The sequence below is a fragment of the Octopus sinensis genome, linkage group LG9 (assembly GCF_006345805.1).
Source record: "Octopus sinensis linkage group LG9, ASM634580v1, whole genome shotgun sequence".
In the NCBI taxonomy this organism is placed as follows: Eukaryota; Metazoa; Mollusca; class Cephalopoda; order Octopoda; family Octopodidae; genus Octopus; species Octopus sinensis.
In genome coordinates this window covers 40,643,350-40,659,200 of record NC_043005.1, presented here as the reverse complement: position 1 = coordinate 40,659,200, position 15,851 = coordinate 40,643,350, and the positions used below count along the sequence as shown (strand labels likewise).

Sequence of the window (15,851 nt, the reverse complement as noted above, 5' to 3'; positions counted from 1 at the left end):
TGCGTTTTGAATTTTGCCTTTCATCCTTCCTGAGTCAGCAAAATATAGTTCCAGCCAAGTACTACTTTTTATATAATTGACCAAATCTTTCCTCATGTATATGTCAGAAATAATTATTACTACCACATTTTCTTGTACAATGTGATCTCAAATATAATGTGGCCCCCAATTTTGGACCTGAAAATCAGTAATATATTCTCTCCTCTTTTTTCCATTTAAGTATAATACTATCTTGTAATTTTGATTTGGGTGCTTTGTATAAAAATCCTCACATTACACATGAGTTAATACTTTATACTAGAAACTGACACACCAAAGTAGATGTTTTAATTATGTACTCACTATTTGACTACTAAGCCTTATCCATGTTAAGGGTAGATTGACATCCCTGGTGGACTTACGCAAAAACAGTCTTTAGGTCTGGTCTCAAAGCGTTGAGGAGAGGTAAATTTTTGCCTGGATTGCTTGTAGTTAACATCCATTATCTCCTACCTGCTAATAGTTACATGAACTTGAGACATTGTAAAGTAAAATTTACTGCAGAATGCAACAAAATATTTAAAACCTCTGAGCAGGTAGTGCAGTACATTATCTACTTGGCCCTCTCTTCCCGAAATGCTCACTTGAAAGTTAATAAAACAGCTACAAGTCACATACTGTGGTTGAAAATGTTTACAGATACTTGTTTTACAAAACTGGTGGTGTGTTTTGCAGTGATATTAAACCAGGGTAGTGGATGGCCAAATTGGCAGAATAGCAGTTAAAATATCTTGTGTTGTTTAGTTGTTTCTTAAGCCACTTTGCTTTTGTACTTCCAGACTGGTAAAATAATTACCAGTCATGCAGTAGGTTGATCCAATCAACTATACTTCTGCCCCTAAAATTTGTGGCTGTGTATACCTGTATTAGAAACCAATAATAGAATAGTGTGATGGTGACGGACAAGACTAGTGTGTCTAATATACTACCTCACAAGATTCGGTTTGATGTATGCAGGGACAGGATGCATTTCAGTCACAATGTGATTCTGTTGTTTGTCCAACCTTTGCCAGCATGGAAAACAGATGCTAAATAATGATGATGATGATCCTTTGGCTTCCGTTCAACTTTGTCAGCCTTCTCTCTAGGGTCCATGAAATGAGTGCTTATAATGCACTGGTGTCGGTTCAGGTAACTATGCTCCTCTCTTACAAGAACTGGTCTTGTGGTTCTAAGAAATCACTATTAGAATGGTAAATGATATATGAGTTCATATGTTTTTAGCATTGGTAAACTAAATTTAGTGTAACTGGTGCTGGATGAATAAAGTTGAACTTTAGTAAGGTTTAGTGTCTTTCTAACATTTGAAAATTGTTTTGGTATGTATGCACAAAGATGTGGGAATCAAATAGATTTAATATATAGTTTGTGTATTGAAATTAAAGGTGTGTGTGTGTGTGTGTGTCTGTACTGCATGCAAATGTATCTATGTCTAAATTATTTTTAATATCTTTGCTCGCAACAAAATCCAATTTTATTTATTTACTCATTTATTTGCAAACATTTTTAGCTTGATTTTATTTCAATGCACCACCATGAGCTCTTTTGTTGCTGCTGCTTTTGTATGCTTTTTTTTTCATGCTTATAGATCCGATCACGAGTACACCTATTAATGGGGAGAGGCCACACAGTCCCTCCCCAAATACACCTGTGTTACCTAACACTTTGCCCAAGACCAAGCCTGTGGGCATGGTCAAATGTGTTGACCACAATGTTACCAAAGATTCAAGTGACACTCCTGCTAAGGCTGGTGAGGCAAGTCCCTCTCTTCAACGACAGCACAGCTTGCATGGGGTCCCTGCAAAGTCTGTTCAAAACAAATCCTCTGCTCAGAAGCCGCTTGGTCCCGTCAAGGGAATCACTCGGAGTGCGAGTGTTCAAGGGACGCCGTCAGAAAGTAGTGGTGTGGAAAAGACCTCAGGTAGGTTACCACGTTAACCTAATTCTGTCTCATAGGTTTTACTTTGGTGCACTTAAGATTGGACTGGTCACTGGTAGTAAGAATGGCCTCAATCCTGATTCTTAAAGCACAATAGTTAATCTTTTTAAATCAGGAAATTCTTGAACTCCTGCCCAATTTTTCCTTCTCTTTTTCTCTTAGGTTATTGGATTCTTTAGAATTTGGTTTGACTTTGATATAAACATGACTATGAATGCACCAGTTTGTCTCTTGGATAATTACTCAGTCACAACAATAGTTGAAGAGACTCTAAGCAAACCTTCATCTACACACTAACAATTTATAACAACACACACAAAAAGAAAATAGACTTTGAGGAAATCAGTAGAATAATGCACCACTGCCTCATGTTGAAATTATACTTAATAATTCAGTCTCTGAAATTGTTCTCTTTGATTAGCAGCAAAATATCCCCTTAATCATCTAAAAGTGGGCGAACAGATTGGATAATATAGTCTTAGATAGATTATGTCAGAGTGAAAACAAAAAGTGATCACAGAATACCTTTTACCATATAATCCTGGAGTTAAACAGGGTTTGCAAAAGGCATACAGGTGCTACAAGTATTAGAAGTTCAAAATGTGTCCAAGTCTGTAATATTGCAAACCTTTCTAATCCATGCAGCATGGAAAATGAGACATTAAAGCAATGACAAGAATAGCAATGAAACAGCTAAAGATGTCCTACCTTATTACAAATAGTCAGGAAGTGAATCGGTCCTTACCAAAAATATCTAACCAGTGCGCCAAGAACTTGTATCTTGTTTGCAATATTTTTTTCGGGCGACATAAAAATCCAACCAGAAAGGCATGGGTATTAAAATGATGAAATTAAGACAGGTGTTAGAATGGTCATAATCTGAAGTGCTAGTTTCAATCAGTAATAAATGTGGGTTCAGAATTTTTCCCCCTTCTTATTCTTTTCTTTTTTTTTTTTTTTTTATACTTATTTGCTATTTTCCATCCTTTATTCATTTCTTCCTTGCCTCTTATCCCTTTGACGTAGTTAATTATCCCTATGGTTTGTTGCTACTATTGTTTCCCATCTGAAAGCTGTGACTAGTATTGGCGAAAGTTTTGTTGCTGATTAAAAACTACAAAAGCAACTTTACCATTTCTCTGAAGAATAAAATTAAATTTTATGTTTTATTTATTTATTTTGTTTTTCTATTTTTCTTCTTTTGAAACTTTTTTTTTGTCTCTTGAACTTTTTCTGAACATAAGAGAAACAATTTGACTATCTGCAAAATGTCAAAACACATACACACACACACACTCTCTCTCTCTCTCTCTCTCTCTCTCTCTCTCTCTCTTCTCTCTCTCTCTCTCTCTCTCTCTCTATCGCTCTTTCTCTCTCTCTCGCTCCCTCTCTCTCGCTCCCTCTCTCTTGCTCTTTCTCTCTCTCTCTTTCAAAAGAAGTTTTTGTTGTTTTTTTTTTTCCATTTATTTTCTCTCTATTTTGAAATGTTCCCAGCTCCCAGCAAAGTTAATAAACCTAAGACATCCATCTCAAAATCAACATCAGTGAAAGGTAAATTGCACGATGTATGAATCTTTAAAGATGAAAAAAAAAAAAATACTACCGTTTGTTTCTTCCCTGAATTCTTATTTCATTTTGCTCATTTCTTAATATGCTCTTTAGAATGTTATTTCTCTACAGTTTAATCCTACCCATTTTTCTTGCAGTCATTTTATTTGTACTTGCTGCTGACTTTTGCTGCACACTTGTTGGTTTTAACATAAACAACCTAAAAATAGTTTGTTAATGAAAGTTTTTTTTTTTTTGAGTTTTTAACAAAATTTTTTTTTTTTAGATAGCTTTATTTTTACTTTTTATGGGGGTGGGCGTGACCCAGAGGAGGAAGATCATGTGATTCTTCCAGCATCTTTGTCTCTAGTTGGGGGAAGTAAGAAAGTTAGACTCACAGCAAAACATGCAACAGAGTGAATAATGATAAAGGCCTCCAAAGGCCAAGAGGGTCTTCTTAAACTTTCCAGTTGATAGAATTGTTTGCTTATCTGATCTTGTTTACTCAGTGATTTTATGGCTTTCATATTTACACAGTTACTTGATGGTTTAGCGGTATGGTGGTGCTGTATCTGGTTCAGGTAGCTCCTTTGCTGTATGGCTTCAAAATGCTCTCCACATTGTTACATTTGAGAGAATGTTTGAGTTTATTGTTCTGTTCTATATTTGCTTTCACTCGATTCAGTCATATTTGAACGAAAAAGCTGTTACATTTCATCTTAAATATACAAATTGTCTCAGTATTTTTAGATCTCTTTTGACTTACCTCAAAATGGTTTGGTTAATCTCTCCCCCACTCTCTTAATCTCTCTCTCCTCCTACTACTACATTTAGTTACCTCCAGATTGAAATAATACATAACAAAAGCCTATTTTCCATTAGTCATTAAACTAAACCAGTTTTTTCCTAATTAATTTCTGTCTTTCGGTTTTCACTCTTCACTATCAGTCTGCATCACACATACACTCTCTGTCTTTCTCCTCTCTCCTGCTTTCTCCCCCCCCCCCCGTCACTCTATTCATCTCTATATATTTCACTCTTCCTTATAGGGAGATGATTTAGCTCCTCCTCCTAACTGTGTTGAAAACAACCAAATAAGCTAAAGGCATAGCTTCAATAAAATAAATTTGGTTATTCTCTCTGCAGAACGAAGAGCACTACCTAAACTGGAAAGGGACAACCTCTTTGTTGTTTCCCTGCCAAATTTATTCAGTAAATGATAATGTTACAAACATTATCATTTTACAATTTTTGGTACAGTCTCTGTGGTTGAGTCCTATCATCAACCACTTGATTAGGTGTACAAGGTGCATTTTATCATTGCACCCGGGCCAAAGAGATTATGTTCACGGCAATACCAAATCATCTTCTCTACTTTTAGTTGCCACTATCTTGTTCATCAATACAGATGTGACTCAAAGCCAGCAAGACTATAGTCCCCTTTTCCTTGTGTTGTCTTCCTGTCCTTTCACACACTTTGGATAAAAGAAGAGAGATCAGAGTTGTTGGAATGGATGCAGGGATAAAAGAGGGAGTAAGAATGAGAGCCAGAGCAGAAATATGAAAACAGCATGACTAAGAGGAGAGAGCCAGTGTGTGTGGGGGTTGCAGAAGAGAGAGTAATCGAAGAAAGTCGGGATGGCAAGAATGAGTGTGATTGAGGAGAGATTAGAGAGAAAGTAACGGGAAAGGTGGGGAGAGAATGATGTATCGCAGAAGAGAGATGATAATAGCGGGAAAGGATTGAACATAAGCATAAGTAGCATATTGCTCTTTTGCACATAACATCCATCTGATTTCTCTTGAATTCAGGTTTCCTCTCAACTCGTTTGTGCTCTGAGTCATGCACACTGATATTACTCATACAGCTGAGCATGTTCACCCTGTTTCTTTTTGACTTACATCCTCCACATTCACTACCCATATCCCTCTGTCATACTTCGTACTCAGGCATCATATAATGTTCCCCACATTTTGAAAAAGACGTACTTTGTTGCCAGGGGAGGTAATAGCTCACTGAATTTTTTTCACTCTGCACTTACTCTGGCTACCATGTTTTTAGAACACCCACTTCCACTGCTATTTCAGTCACTTAGGTAAAGAACTCTCAACTACTTCTATAGAGCCTTCCACTCATAAAGCAATCTATTTCTCATGTACACTTACTGTTAATTACTTCAGTTCATCTATCACATATAAAGTCTACTTTCTCTGTCAGCCTGTTTTCATCCTACATCTCTTGTGCGTCCATAGTTTACATTGGAAACACTATTTCAAGCATGACCACTTCCCCTATTCTCTGAAGAGTCTTGTCTTTTTTTTTTTATTTTATTAACTAAAACATTAGTCGCTGCAAGATTTGCTTGTAACCCTTCAATGTTTTGCATTGGTTGGTTGGTTGAGTTTTGCTTCAGATTTGAAACTTTACCTCGCAATCTTGGCAGGTTCACTTATGAGAAGTAGGTCATCAGCATTGATAACTTTCCTTTAATAGCTGATTTTAAACTCCTCTTTTATGGCCTGGAGAACTATAAAAAACAAAAAGGGGCTGAGAAATTTATCCTGGTGGACATAAACCTGTGTTCTAAATTTCTTTTTTGAACTTACTGTGTTAATTCTCACTTTGCTGACAGCGCCTATTTTTGCTGATAGTACCTTGTACAGTCCTCACAAGCTATTCATATAACTCTAGTTTCTTTAGCAACCGGCAGAGTGCAGTCTGATATCTTGTCGATGGCCTTCTCCGGGTTGATAGGCTAAGTTGTGTGGCTTACTCCGAGCTAAATATTTTTTTTATAGTTGTTTCATTAGGAAGAAGACATTGAATGGTATTACTTCTTTCCAGTTTAGTTCAAAGCCGAATAAATAGTGTATGTATGGTTGGGGTTTACAAAAAGAGAAAGACAAAATAATGTATGTAGTAAGGTTTATTATAATCATGTGAAACTTGGTCTTCATTCCATGTTACTTTGAGTATCACATCCTTCAAGATGACTAGTGATAGAAAGATTCTTGTTCTTAACAGATTTAGTTTCTTCAACTGTTTCCTTGCTGTTGGTCAGGTATGGCAGCTTAGTAGACATTGATAGTTTGTGGGAGTGAGAGTAGTCACTTGTTGACCAGTATGCTAGTTTAGTGATAAATGTTGGTTTCGGTGCTGCCAGATGTAGCTACACACAGATATTAACCCTGTTTATAATCTATTCTTCACCAAACTAGTATACTGGCCAACCGTCTCAACAACCAAGTGGATTAGACTCCATTGTGCTACTTGGCTATTTACAACAAAATCTAAAAATAACATCAGTTTTTGCCAAGCTGCCACACCTGATCAATGGTAAGGAGATAGGTGAGTGGGAAAATTCCTGTGGATATTAAATATCTAGATCTACCAGTTTCCATGAAGAACCAGGAAATCCAGTACATTGAGGGAATGAAATCACTGCTTCATGTAAATGAGCCTCTACTTGAAATTCTCATTGATTGCAATCTTTCATCTGTTTATCCTGTGATTGCTTGATTGAAATTTTTTAATTAATTGGCAGCTTTAATGCTTACATTTGTCATAAATATATCAAAACTTTGCTTTTATTTTCAAATTCTTTTTGCTGTTCTCCAAACTTCAGCTTCTCCCTTTTGATTTGTTCATTGATTAAAACCCAGTGTTGATGGAATCTGAGCCTTCGTTTTGCATTTGTTGGTTGATGTTCTTTAAACATTTTCTGTTTTCTGCATCTTCTTTTGTTTCCAGCCATTTTACGAAACAAAAGTTGTTGAGAATATTCTATGGTTGGTAAGAATTGGTAATATTGTAAAACATATGAAAGAATTAATTTTTAGGAAATGAATAATTAAATAGATAAGATGAAAAGAAAAAATGTAGGATGGCTAGGGTTTTCTTTCAAGTTTCTTTTGTAATAAATTTTAACTGGAAATCGAAAGATGTTCCTTAAGAATAAATCAAGAAAAAGATACTTAACTATAGTTTGGAGGTGATTCTTGGGTTGAAAATGACTTGGTTCTTAAGTAACCTCAATAATTGGTAATCAGTGTATGGATTGGGACTAATCTCTACTGAGATACTTTGATAATTGTCAGATGTTTCAAATGCTTAGAGTTTTTGCTGGGAGAGATGATATTTAAAAGAGTAACTGTAGTTTAAGCTTTTAAGTTTGACTCATACCTGGAATTGTATTATTCAAATTACATACCATCTTGGGTCATAGAACTAGCAGCCTTAATCCTAAGGCACCCCTGTCTTAAATAGTAGAGCAACAATCTCATATTTTTAGGGTACTGGCACTCTATCAGTTACAATGATGAGGGTCCCACTTGATCCAACCAACAGAACAGTCTGCTTCTGAAATTAACATGCAAGTGGCTGAGAACTCCACAGACATGCATCTCTTAACATAGTTCTCAAGGAGATTCAGCATGACTCAGAATGTGACAAGGCTGGCCCTTTGAAATACAAGCACTACTCATTTTAGCCAGCTGAGTGGACTGAAGCAACATGAAATAAAGTGTGTTGCTCAAGGACACATGTGCCACTGGGAATCAAACTCACAACTGAATGCCCTAACCACTAAGTCACATGCCTTCACTCACATTTTTAGGATATTTGTGATTGTAATGCAAGTGAAATAAGTATTTAGTCTTTAAAAGGTAAATATTTGATGTGTCTAAAGTAAAAAGATTCTTTAAACACCACCAAATATATTCACACAAAACAGGCAATAAAAGTGTGAGAATAACTGTTCAGTGTTATACTTTATTTAACCACAGCTATACCACATAGCATTAATAACATTGAGAACTTTTAATTTCACAACTGATGAAATGATGTTCACATTTAGAAGTTTGTTGTTGCTGTGCAACAAAATGAAAGTACAGAAATTGAGTCTTGCTTTTAAAGAAATTGTTATCCTTACTATTTAAACCCCTCTGTGTAAAGCACTAATAGACTTGTCCACAGCTAGAACATTAACCAAACTGTAAGGTCTCACTGAATTCAATATGCCAGTGATATTTCAGTTATTCTATGTTGTTGTTGGCTAATTGAGCTAGTTGACATCTTACTTGCAGTTGGATAATAAGACAGACAAACACCCAGCTTTACTCTATAAATCTAAAAACCCAGTCTTTAATAACATGGCTGTACACAACTGGTAATAATAACTGTTTCTGATCTGAGGGGAAGGGCTTGGTCAATTACATTGACCCTCAGTACTTAACTATTATTTTATTTTATTGACTCCCAAAAGAATGAAAGGTAAAGTTGATCTCAACAGGATTTGTAAAGAGTCGGATCAAATCATGCAAAATATTTTTTATGGTGCTCTAACAATTGTGTCAGCTCACCACCATACAACAACTAGTTATACTATCACACTTGCGTTCTGTTTATCACCAGCAACAACAACAGCAAATTATCTTTGGAATACAAAGACAATATGTTCCACATGAGCCTGATACAGTCTTCTCAACAACGATGAGTTGAGTTGCTGCCCGTTTAATCTAGTCTTTAGCCACTGATTTGGCTAATGAAATGATATTACCTCTGTATTAATGGAGGAGCTGTTTGACTGCAGTATATTCAAACAAGCAAAAGTTGAAGATTTTGTTTTCAGTTATGAGAAATATATTGGCATGTTATTATGGTTAGAAGGGGTTAGGTCAGGTCAGGTCAGGTCAGGTGAGGGTTGATTTTTCAGTAACTGAAATACCTGAAATGATTAAATGAACCTAGAACAAGGTACAGCTCAAAGATTATGAACAATTGCCAATTGTAGATCCTGCTAACATTGATATTATTTATCAATATGTTGCACTCTGGTCGTAGGAATAATCTAAAAATAAGCTCTTACTCCATGGTACTGGACTGTTGTTCATATCATCATAGGTTCAAATTTTGCTATTGTCACTATGGTTTGGCCTTTGAGAAAGACCTGCAGCTGACAGAATTGATAGAGCATCAGAAAAAAGCCTTCCAGTGTTATAACTCTTAATTTTGAGTTCAAATCCTACCACGGTCAACTTCTGGGGTTCATAAATTAAGGTATCAGTCAAGAACTGGGATTAATGTAATTGACTAAACCCCCTCCTTAAGAACTCCAACCACATGACTAAGTACCTAAGTTAGGAACAATTATTTATTTGCCATAATGTGTTGAGCTGAAAGGTATGTACCACTCTTGCATTAGAACTATAAAAAGAACATCTAATATTTTTACCCAAATAAATGTTTTCTGTTATATATTTATGACTTTCTGGTTCTCTTTTCAGAATCCCAATCTCCAAACTTGGTTGATGATGTACCATATTCCGGTGGACCCACCTCTAACCAAACAAATTTGACACCAGCAAAGCCTGCTGAAAGTTCACCAACCAGAATCATTTCAAATGTTAGTCCACTTTACTCCTTGTCTCCTTGTAGTATTTGTAATGTTGACTATGGTGGTAGCCATCCTCTTTCTCTACCATCCAATATTCCCTTGTATCTCCCATATTACCTCCTATCAAACATTTGGTTTATTTTGTAGCATTGAACAGTCCAGATGAGTGTTAATATTATCTGTTGTTTTTGTTGTTGTTGTTTCCTTATGTACATATACTTTTGTAGGGCATTGCTGTCAGCTCAGTTGAACTTAACTAAACCTTTCAGTAACTTATCAAGATTTCTATGTATTGAACTTCAACCCTTGTTCCTCTGGGTGCATATTGGCATATTTCAAATGCATATTTCTAGTTTTTTCCAAATCTAATGGCATGGTTGATATGAAGTTTTGTTAGTTTGTCTTATTAATACAATTGCTTGTGATCAAAATCTCTTAACCAAAAGTGAAATCTCTATTGTAATCTTTTGAAATATATGTATGCCTATTGCTGATAATTGACCTTTTTTTTAAAAAAATATTCATTACATTGTTATGATCAGGAAATTCTTGAATTTTATAAACTTAACTGTGAATGTGTGTGATGGAAAAGAGCATTTGTGTGACAATGATGATGATATCAGTTTTTTTCCTGTCCAAATATCATCAGGAAGAATGTCACACCCTCAAGTGGTTATGAAAGCCAGTTCTTGATGCTGCAGGTCTTTTCTTCCTGCCTAGATTTAGTACTTTTAAAGTAAGAGTCAGTCCATACAATCTAATCCCATGGAGTTTGGACTACAGCGACTCAGTGGGCCAAAACAGTGGCAGTGACCAGCAAGCTGTAGATTTTACATTGGATTGGCCTTTTCTTAGGTGAATTATAGGACTGGAGAGCTCCACCTACTCTGAAGTTGCCAGAAGGGTGTCAAAGAGGGCACCCCTACTCCTTGATTTGCTGCAGAGACTAACTTCTCTGGCATTTCTTTTCCCACATGGTAGTATGGATTTGTGCTTAGAGTTTCTTCCATAACAGGCCAATTAACCTGACAGGTGTTACTACTCTGGATCAGAGTCGGCTTAGGAACAGTAGTAGCTGAGAGGTTGTTCCACACTCCTCGAAACCCTAGAACTCCCAAACTAGGGCCCCACTACTGGATGTAGTTTAAAGTCATACCCAGGACATGTTTATGTGGACTTTATTTTTAAAAACCATTAATGAGTCAGAGGACAATGTTCAATGCTAATAATTTTTGTAGGCTTTCCTGATGAGTGAGATTACTGGAGTTGATAATCAGATTAAATTGGTGTATGGTGATATCTGTACAGATAATGTTGAGAAGCAATGAGAGATAGAATTCCAGTGGATGAATGAAAGGAATGATTTGGAAATATGTTAAATGCAGAATTTGGAGAATGAGAAGTGGACATGATAAAATAGCAAGAGGATTGATAGGCAAAAATAATATCTTTGGAATATTGGTGTGTAGAATATTGAGAGAAAGCTAAGAGTGGTGTTTATTTGTGTATGTGTGGTTAGAGGTGACAGTGAGTGGAGACAGAATAATGCTGCAATAGATTAATCTGACAGGAAACTTTTTAATTCAGAAGACATGGCTATTTCTTATACATGGGCAACTTAGCTTGGTGATTTCCATGGTATATATGGTCAGATTGTTTTCTGAGGTTAAGGGCATCAATATCCCTTACTTGTGCTTTTGCCTTTGAAGTACTTAATGATTACAGACTACTGGTTTGTTAAATAAAAGAACAAGTGTATGTATGTGTGTTTGTTTATCTGAAGTATTTAGAATGGTCAGAACTGGCAGTTGCTCAGAGTATCAACAATTCTGCATCATCATCATTTAACATCCGTTTTCCATGCTGGCATGGTTTGGACAGTTTGAAAGGAACTGGCAAGCCAGAGGCTAGTCATGTGTTTTGACATGGTTGCTATGGCTGGATGCCCTTCCTAACACCAACCACTTTACTGAGCTCATTGAGTGTTTTTTTTTATGTGGTACTGGCACATGTGCTTTTTACACAGCACCAGTACTGTGTTGAAATGTCTTTGGTTATAAACTTTACTTTGCGTTGCATTGTAATATACTGTGGTCGATTCATTTGACTCTATCTCCTTGTTCTAGCACATATTAGCAGTGTGTGAAGCCAGCAAAATAATTACCAACGAAGGTTTTTTGTTACTGGACTTAATGATCATATGTTCATTAATTGAAATCTCCAGTACTTTATTCTGATTATGATCTTGCTGTTAAATTATTTTCCTGCCATTAACAACCAAATTGTAGAATCTTCAACAAGCAAATTTCCTCTCAAACTGATGCCAGTAACAAAAAGGCATGGCTTTTTAGTTTAGAAGTTAACTTCTCAACTACATAGTTCCAGGTTTCATCCTATTGTACAGTATGTTAAGCAAATGTATTTCTTCTATAGCCATACCTTGCGAGTAGGTGTCTTTTTTTTTTCTTTCTTTTTCCACCTTGGAAGTCACTTCCTACAAAGGCAGCAAATTAGCAGCAATAAAATTGGCCTCAAGCAATTGCTTTGTTAACAATTACAAAATGAAATTGAAAAATATATGAGAAACTGACCTAAAAATCATTCATTGATCATTAGAAAATTTAAAAGAATTATGATGATATGACAAAGAAGGGAGAAGAGTTTCATATGACAGCAACAATGAAAGGATGTGGAAATGGTAAAAGATGAATGAATTGCCTATTTAGTAATGTTAAAAGAACAAGAAAAGAAATTTAATAGATGCAAACTGGAAGTTTGCAATGTGTGTGTGTGTATGTTAAATATGTTTATATATATCTATATTTCACTGATGTGTATCATCAAAAGATGTAAAAATCCATGAAAAACCAGTACATTTGTAAAGTCCCTTGAGATATCTCTTCTCCAAAGTTAAGACTCTTCCTTGCCAGTTTGGCTGTTAAATGTCATAAACCAGCAATTGGTAACCTGTAACTAGTAATAATACTATTATCATATAAATAAATACATAGGTGTGTTGTCTTGTACTGACTGAAGTAGGAAATTATTGATACTATTATGTGTTCAAATCCTGTTAAGTCCACTTCATCTTTATTTCTGGAGATTACTAAAATAAATATCAGTCAAGTACTAGTAATTAATAAAATCAACTATGTCTACCCTTAAGTTTTATGGTCTTGTATCTATACTTGAAATCATTGCAGTATTTAGTATTTTGCTGCTGTCATTGTCTTGTTGGTAAGAAATTTGTTTTGTAATCAGGTGGTTTCAGGTTTGGTCCCACTACCCTGCAAAAGTAACCTTAGGTTGTCCAAGCCTTGAGTGTGAGATCAAGTAAACAAACACTTTCTGAAGCCCATCTGATGTCAGATGGACTGTACCTTTCCATGGAAGAAAGCATGGGATTATACATAAACCCATTGGTTTCACATCACCACCTGGCTCTTTCACAGTTTCAGTGATCTTGAAACAATTCATTCAAGCTGAATGTTGTGATAAGTTCTTTTCACAGTAGCAACTTTTGTGCTATGTTCCTTCCACCACAGACCATGCACCAGTCATGAGTACTACTTACCCTCCTCTCAGGAAACCGTTGAAAAATTCGTCTTTTTTTTTTTCTGAGTGGATTTATTCGATCCTGCTATGGATTTATTCAACTACACCGTTCTCCAAAATATGTAGGCCATTACTACCACTGCTGCTGCAAAGATCAATCTTTGGAAATGATACATAAGTAATTACATGATTAATAATTCTGAGTTATATTAAGTAATTAGTTTTCTATATTATCATTAGCATTTACTACTAGAGTGTTTTATTTGTCTCCTAGATTTGCTATTTACTAACATCTTTATTCTCTTTGTATAGCATGTCTTATTAGATCTGTGATAACATATACTTACATACTTATGTACATACATACTAAATAAATGTACAAATACACATTTGTGTGTGTGAGGTTGTGTGCATGCATATACGCATATATATATATATATATATATATACACACATATATACACGCACACATGTAAATGCATGCACACAGGGCTGTTGTGTTGGTACAAAAAAAATCTTTGATACCACCTCCTCCGCAGTTTTTGGTACTGTAAACTCTGACTCCTATTTATATTTAGACCAAACATATATTTCTTATATCTATTGAAAGTACATAATTTACCTGGACAATGTGAATCATCAGGCTGCTTTTTTTGCACTCAGCCTGTTAATGTTTGGATTAAACACAAAGACTAGAGAAAGAAGAGGCTGTTTTTATCTGAAGGTTATGAAGTAAAAGAATATAAAAGAAATAAACAATGAAAATCTTCATACAGAATATGTTTAAAAAGAAAATGGATTGAACTTTTAAAGTAACTTCACAAATGAAAATTTGAAATGAAATAAACTGCAAAGGATACAGAAATGTTCTTTTTGAGATCAACCCTTTAGCATTCAGATTACTCCGTCAAGGCGCAATGGCCCAGTGGTTAGGGCAGCGGACTCGTGGTCATAGGATCGCGGTTTCGATTCCCAGACCGGGCGTTGTGAGTGTTTATTGAGCGAAAACACCTAAAAGCTCCATGAGGCTCCGGCAGGGGATGGTGGTGATCCCTGCTGTACTCTTTCACCACAACTTTCTCTCACTCTTACTTCCTGTTTCTGTTGTACCTTTATTTCAAGGGGCCGGCCTTGTCACTCTCTGTGTCACGCTGAATATCCCCGAGAACTACGTTAAGGGTGCATGTGTCTGTGGAGTGCTCAGCCACTTACACGTTAATTTCACGAGCAGGCTGTTCCGTTGATTCGGATCAACCGGAACCCTCATCGTCGTAACCGATGGAGTGCTTCCTACTCCATCAAATGTAATGCTTATTCATTCACGTTATTTTGAATTAATCATGCATTATCTTGGAGCTTTAAAACTTTAAACGACATAATTGTTTATTTTTAGAGTGTCATTGAAGGGTAAATGTGAGAGGCCAGATCCGGCAGGTTTGAGCATAAATCAGTTTTTGGATCGGATATGACAGTTTAAATGCTAAAGGGTTTAAGCATTAGTAAAAAAAAAATATTGTTAAAGATTGAAACAGTTATTTCCACAAAATTTATTAAAGAATAAATAACAGTTAAATCTAATCCAAAATTTACTAACATCTGAGAACGACTTTTTCATTCTTAGAAACACAGTTGCTTCTACCACGTCTCCCTTCATAGAAACCCTTGAATCTGATTTGATTATTTTCCAAATAGGAAGTTTTTAATACATCATGTTACATCTTATATTTAATCAGTGACTGTATATTTTTACCAGTACCACAGCCCTACACACACACACACACACACACACACTTAGGTTTACATGTTTGTGTATGTGCAGCAGCCATGATGTGGCATTTGTGTTTGTGATGTTTTTTTAGACATGTTGGGTGTGAAAAACCACTCTCCTTGATGTTTGCTTGCAAATGCTGTATCTATCTAGGTGTGGCCTGGAACCTGTGCCAGTCAGCCTGACGACTACGCCCACCAGAAAGCGGCTATTGGATGGCAGGATTTCATTTTTGACAAGATGAGACAAATGGACTACCCTACCTTTCACAAGAGACAGGCGAGTGTTCAGCACTCTCCCTGCAACCCTCACTGTACTTTTTTTTTTACCTGTTAGAGCTCTATGCTTCAGTGGTTGACCTCCTTAGCCTGGCTGTGTCTAAAGAGAGAGGGAGACAGAGACATCAATGTGGCTCAACTTAACTTGTCCCTATAGAGATAAATACATATTTGTAGTTATGTTTATAAGGAAAACTAAGTTTTATTGTTAAGGTTTGGGCTCCATTGGTGTTTTAGAACTTGGTTTCTTCTCAATTCTAACAGACCTATATGACACAGCAAATGACATTTTCAAGCTTTGCTAGTGCATGTTAGCATCTCAGTTGGTC

General features: G+C 35.9%; 1 protein-coding gene across 10 annotated transcripts in view; it reads left to right on the top strand.

Moving 5' to 3' along the window:
* The window catches only part of LOC115215510 (WD repeat-containing protein 47), a 100,179-nt gene that overhangs the window by 66,246 nt on the left and 18,082 nt on the right, over positions 1-15,851 (top strand). For 2 of the 10 annotated variants that reach the window (XM_036505922.1, XM_029784673.2), the window contains 4 exons: positions 1,628-1,960; positions 3,473-3,529; positions 9,812-9,930; positions 15,398-15,523. In XM_036505922.1, the coding sequence (XP_036361815.1) occupies positions 1,628-1,960; positions 3,473-3,529; positions 9,812-9,930; positions 15,398-15,523 (635 nt within the window). The remainder of the gene's footprint in view (positions 1-1,627; positions 1,961-3,472; positions 3,530-9,811; positions 9,931-15,397; positions 15,524-15,851) is intronic. The other 8 variants (XM_029784678.2, XM_029784679.2, XM_029784680.2 and 5 more) reach the window with 6 other exon arrangements.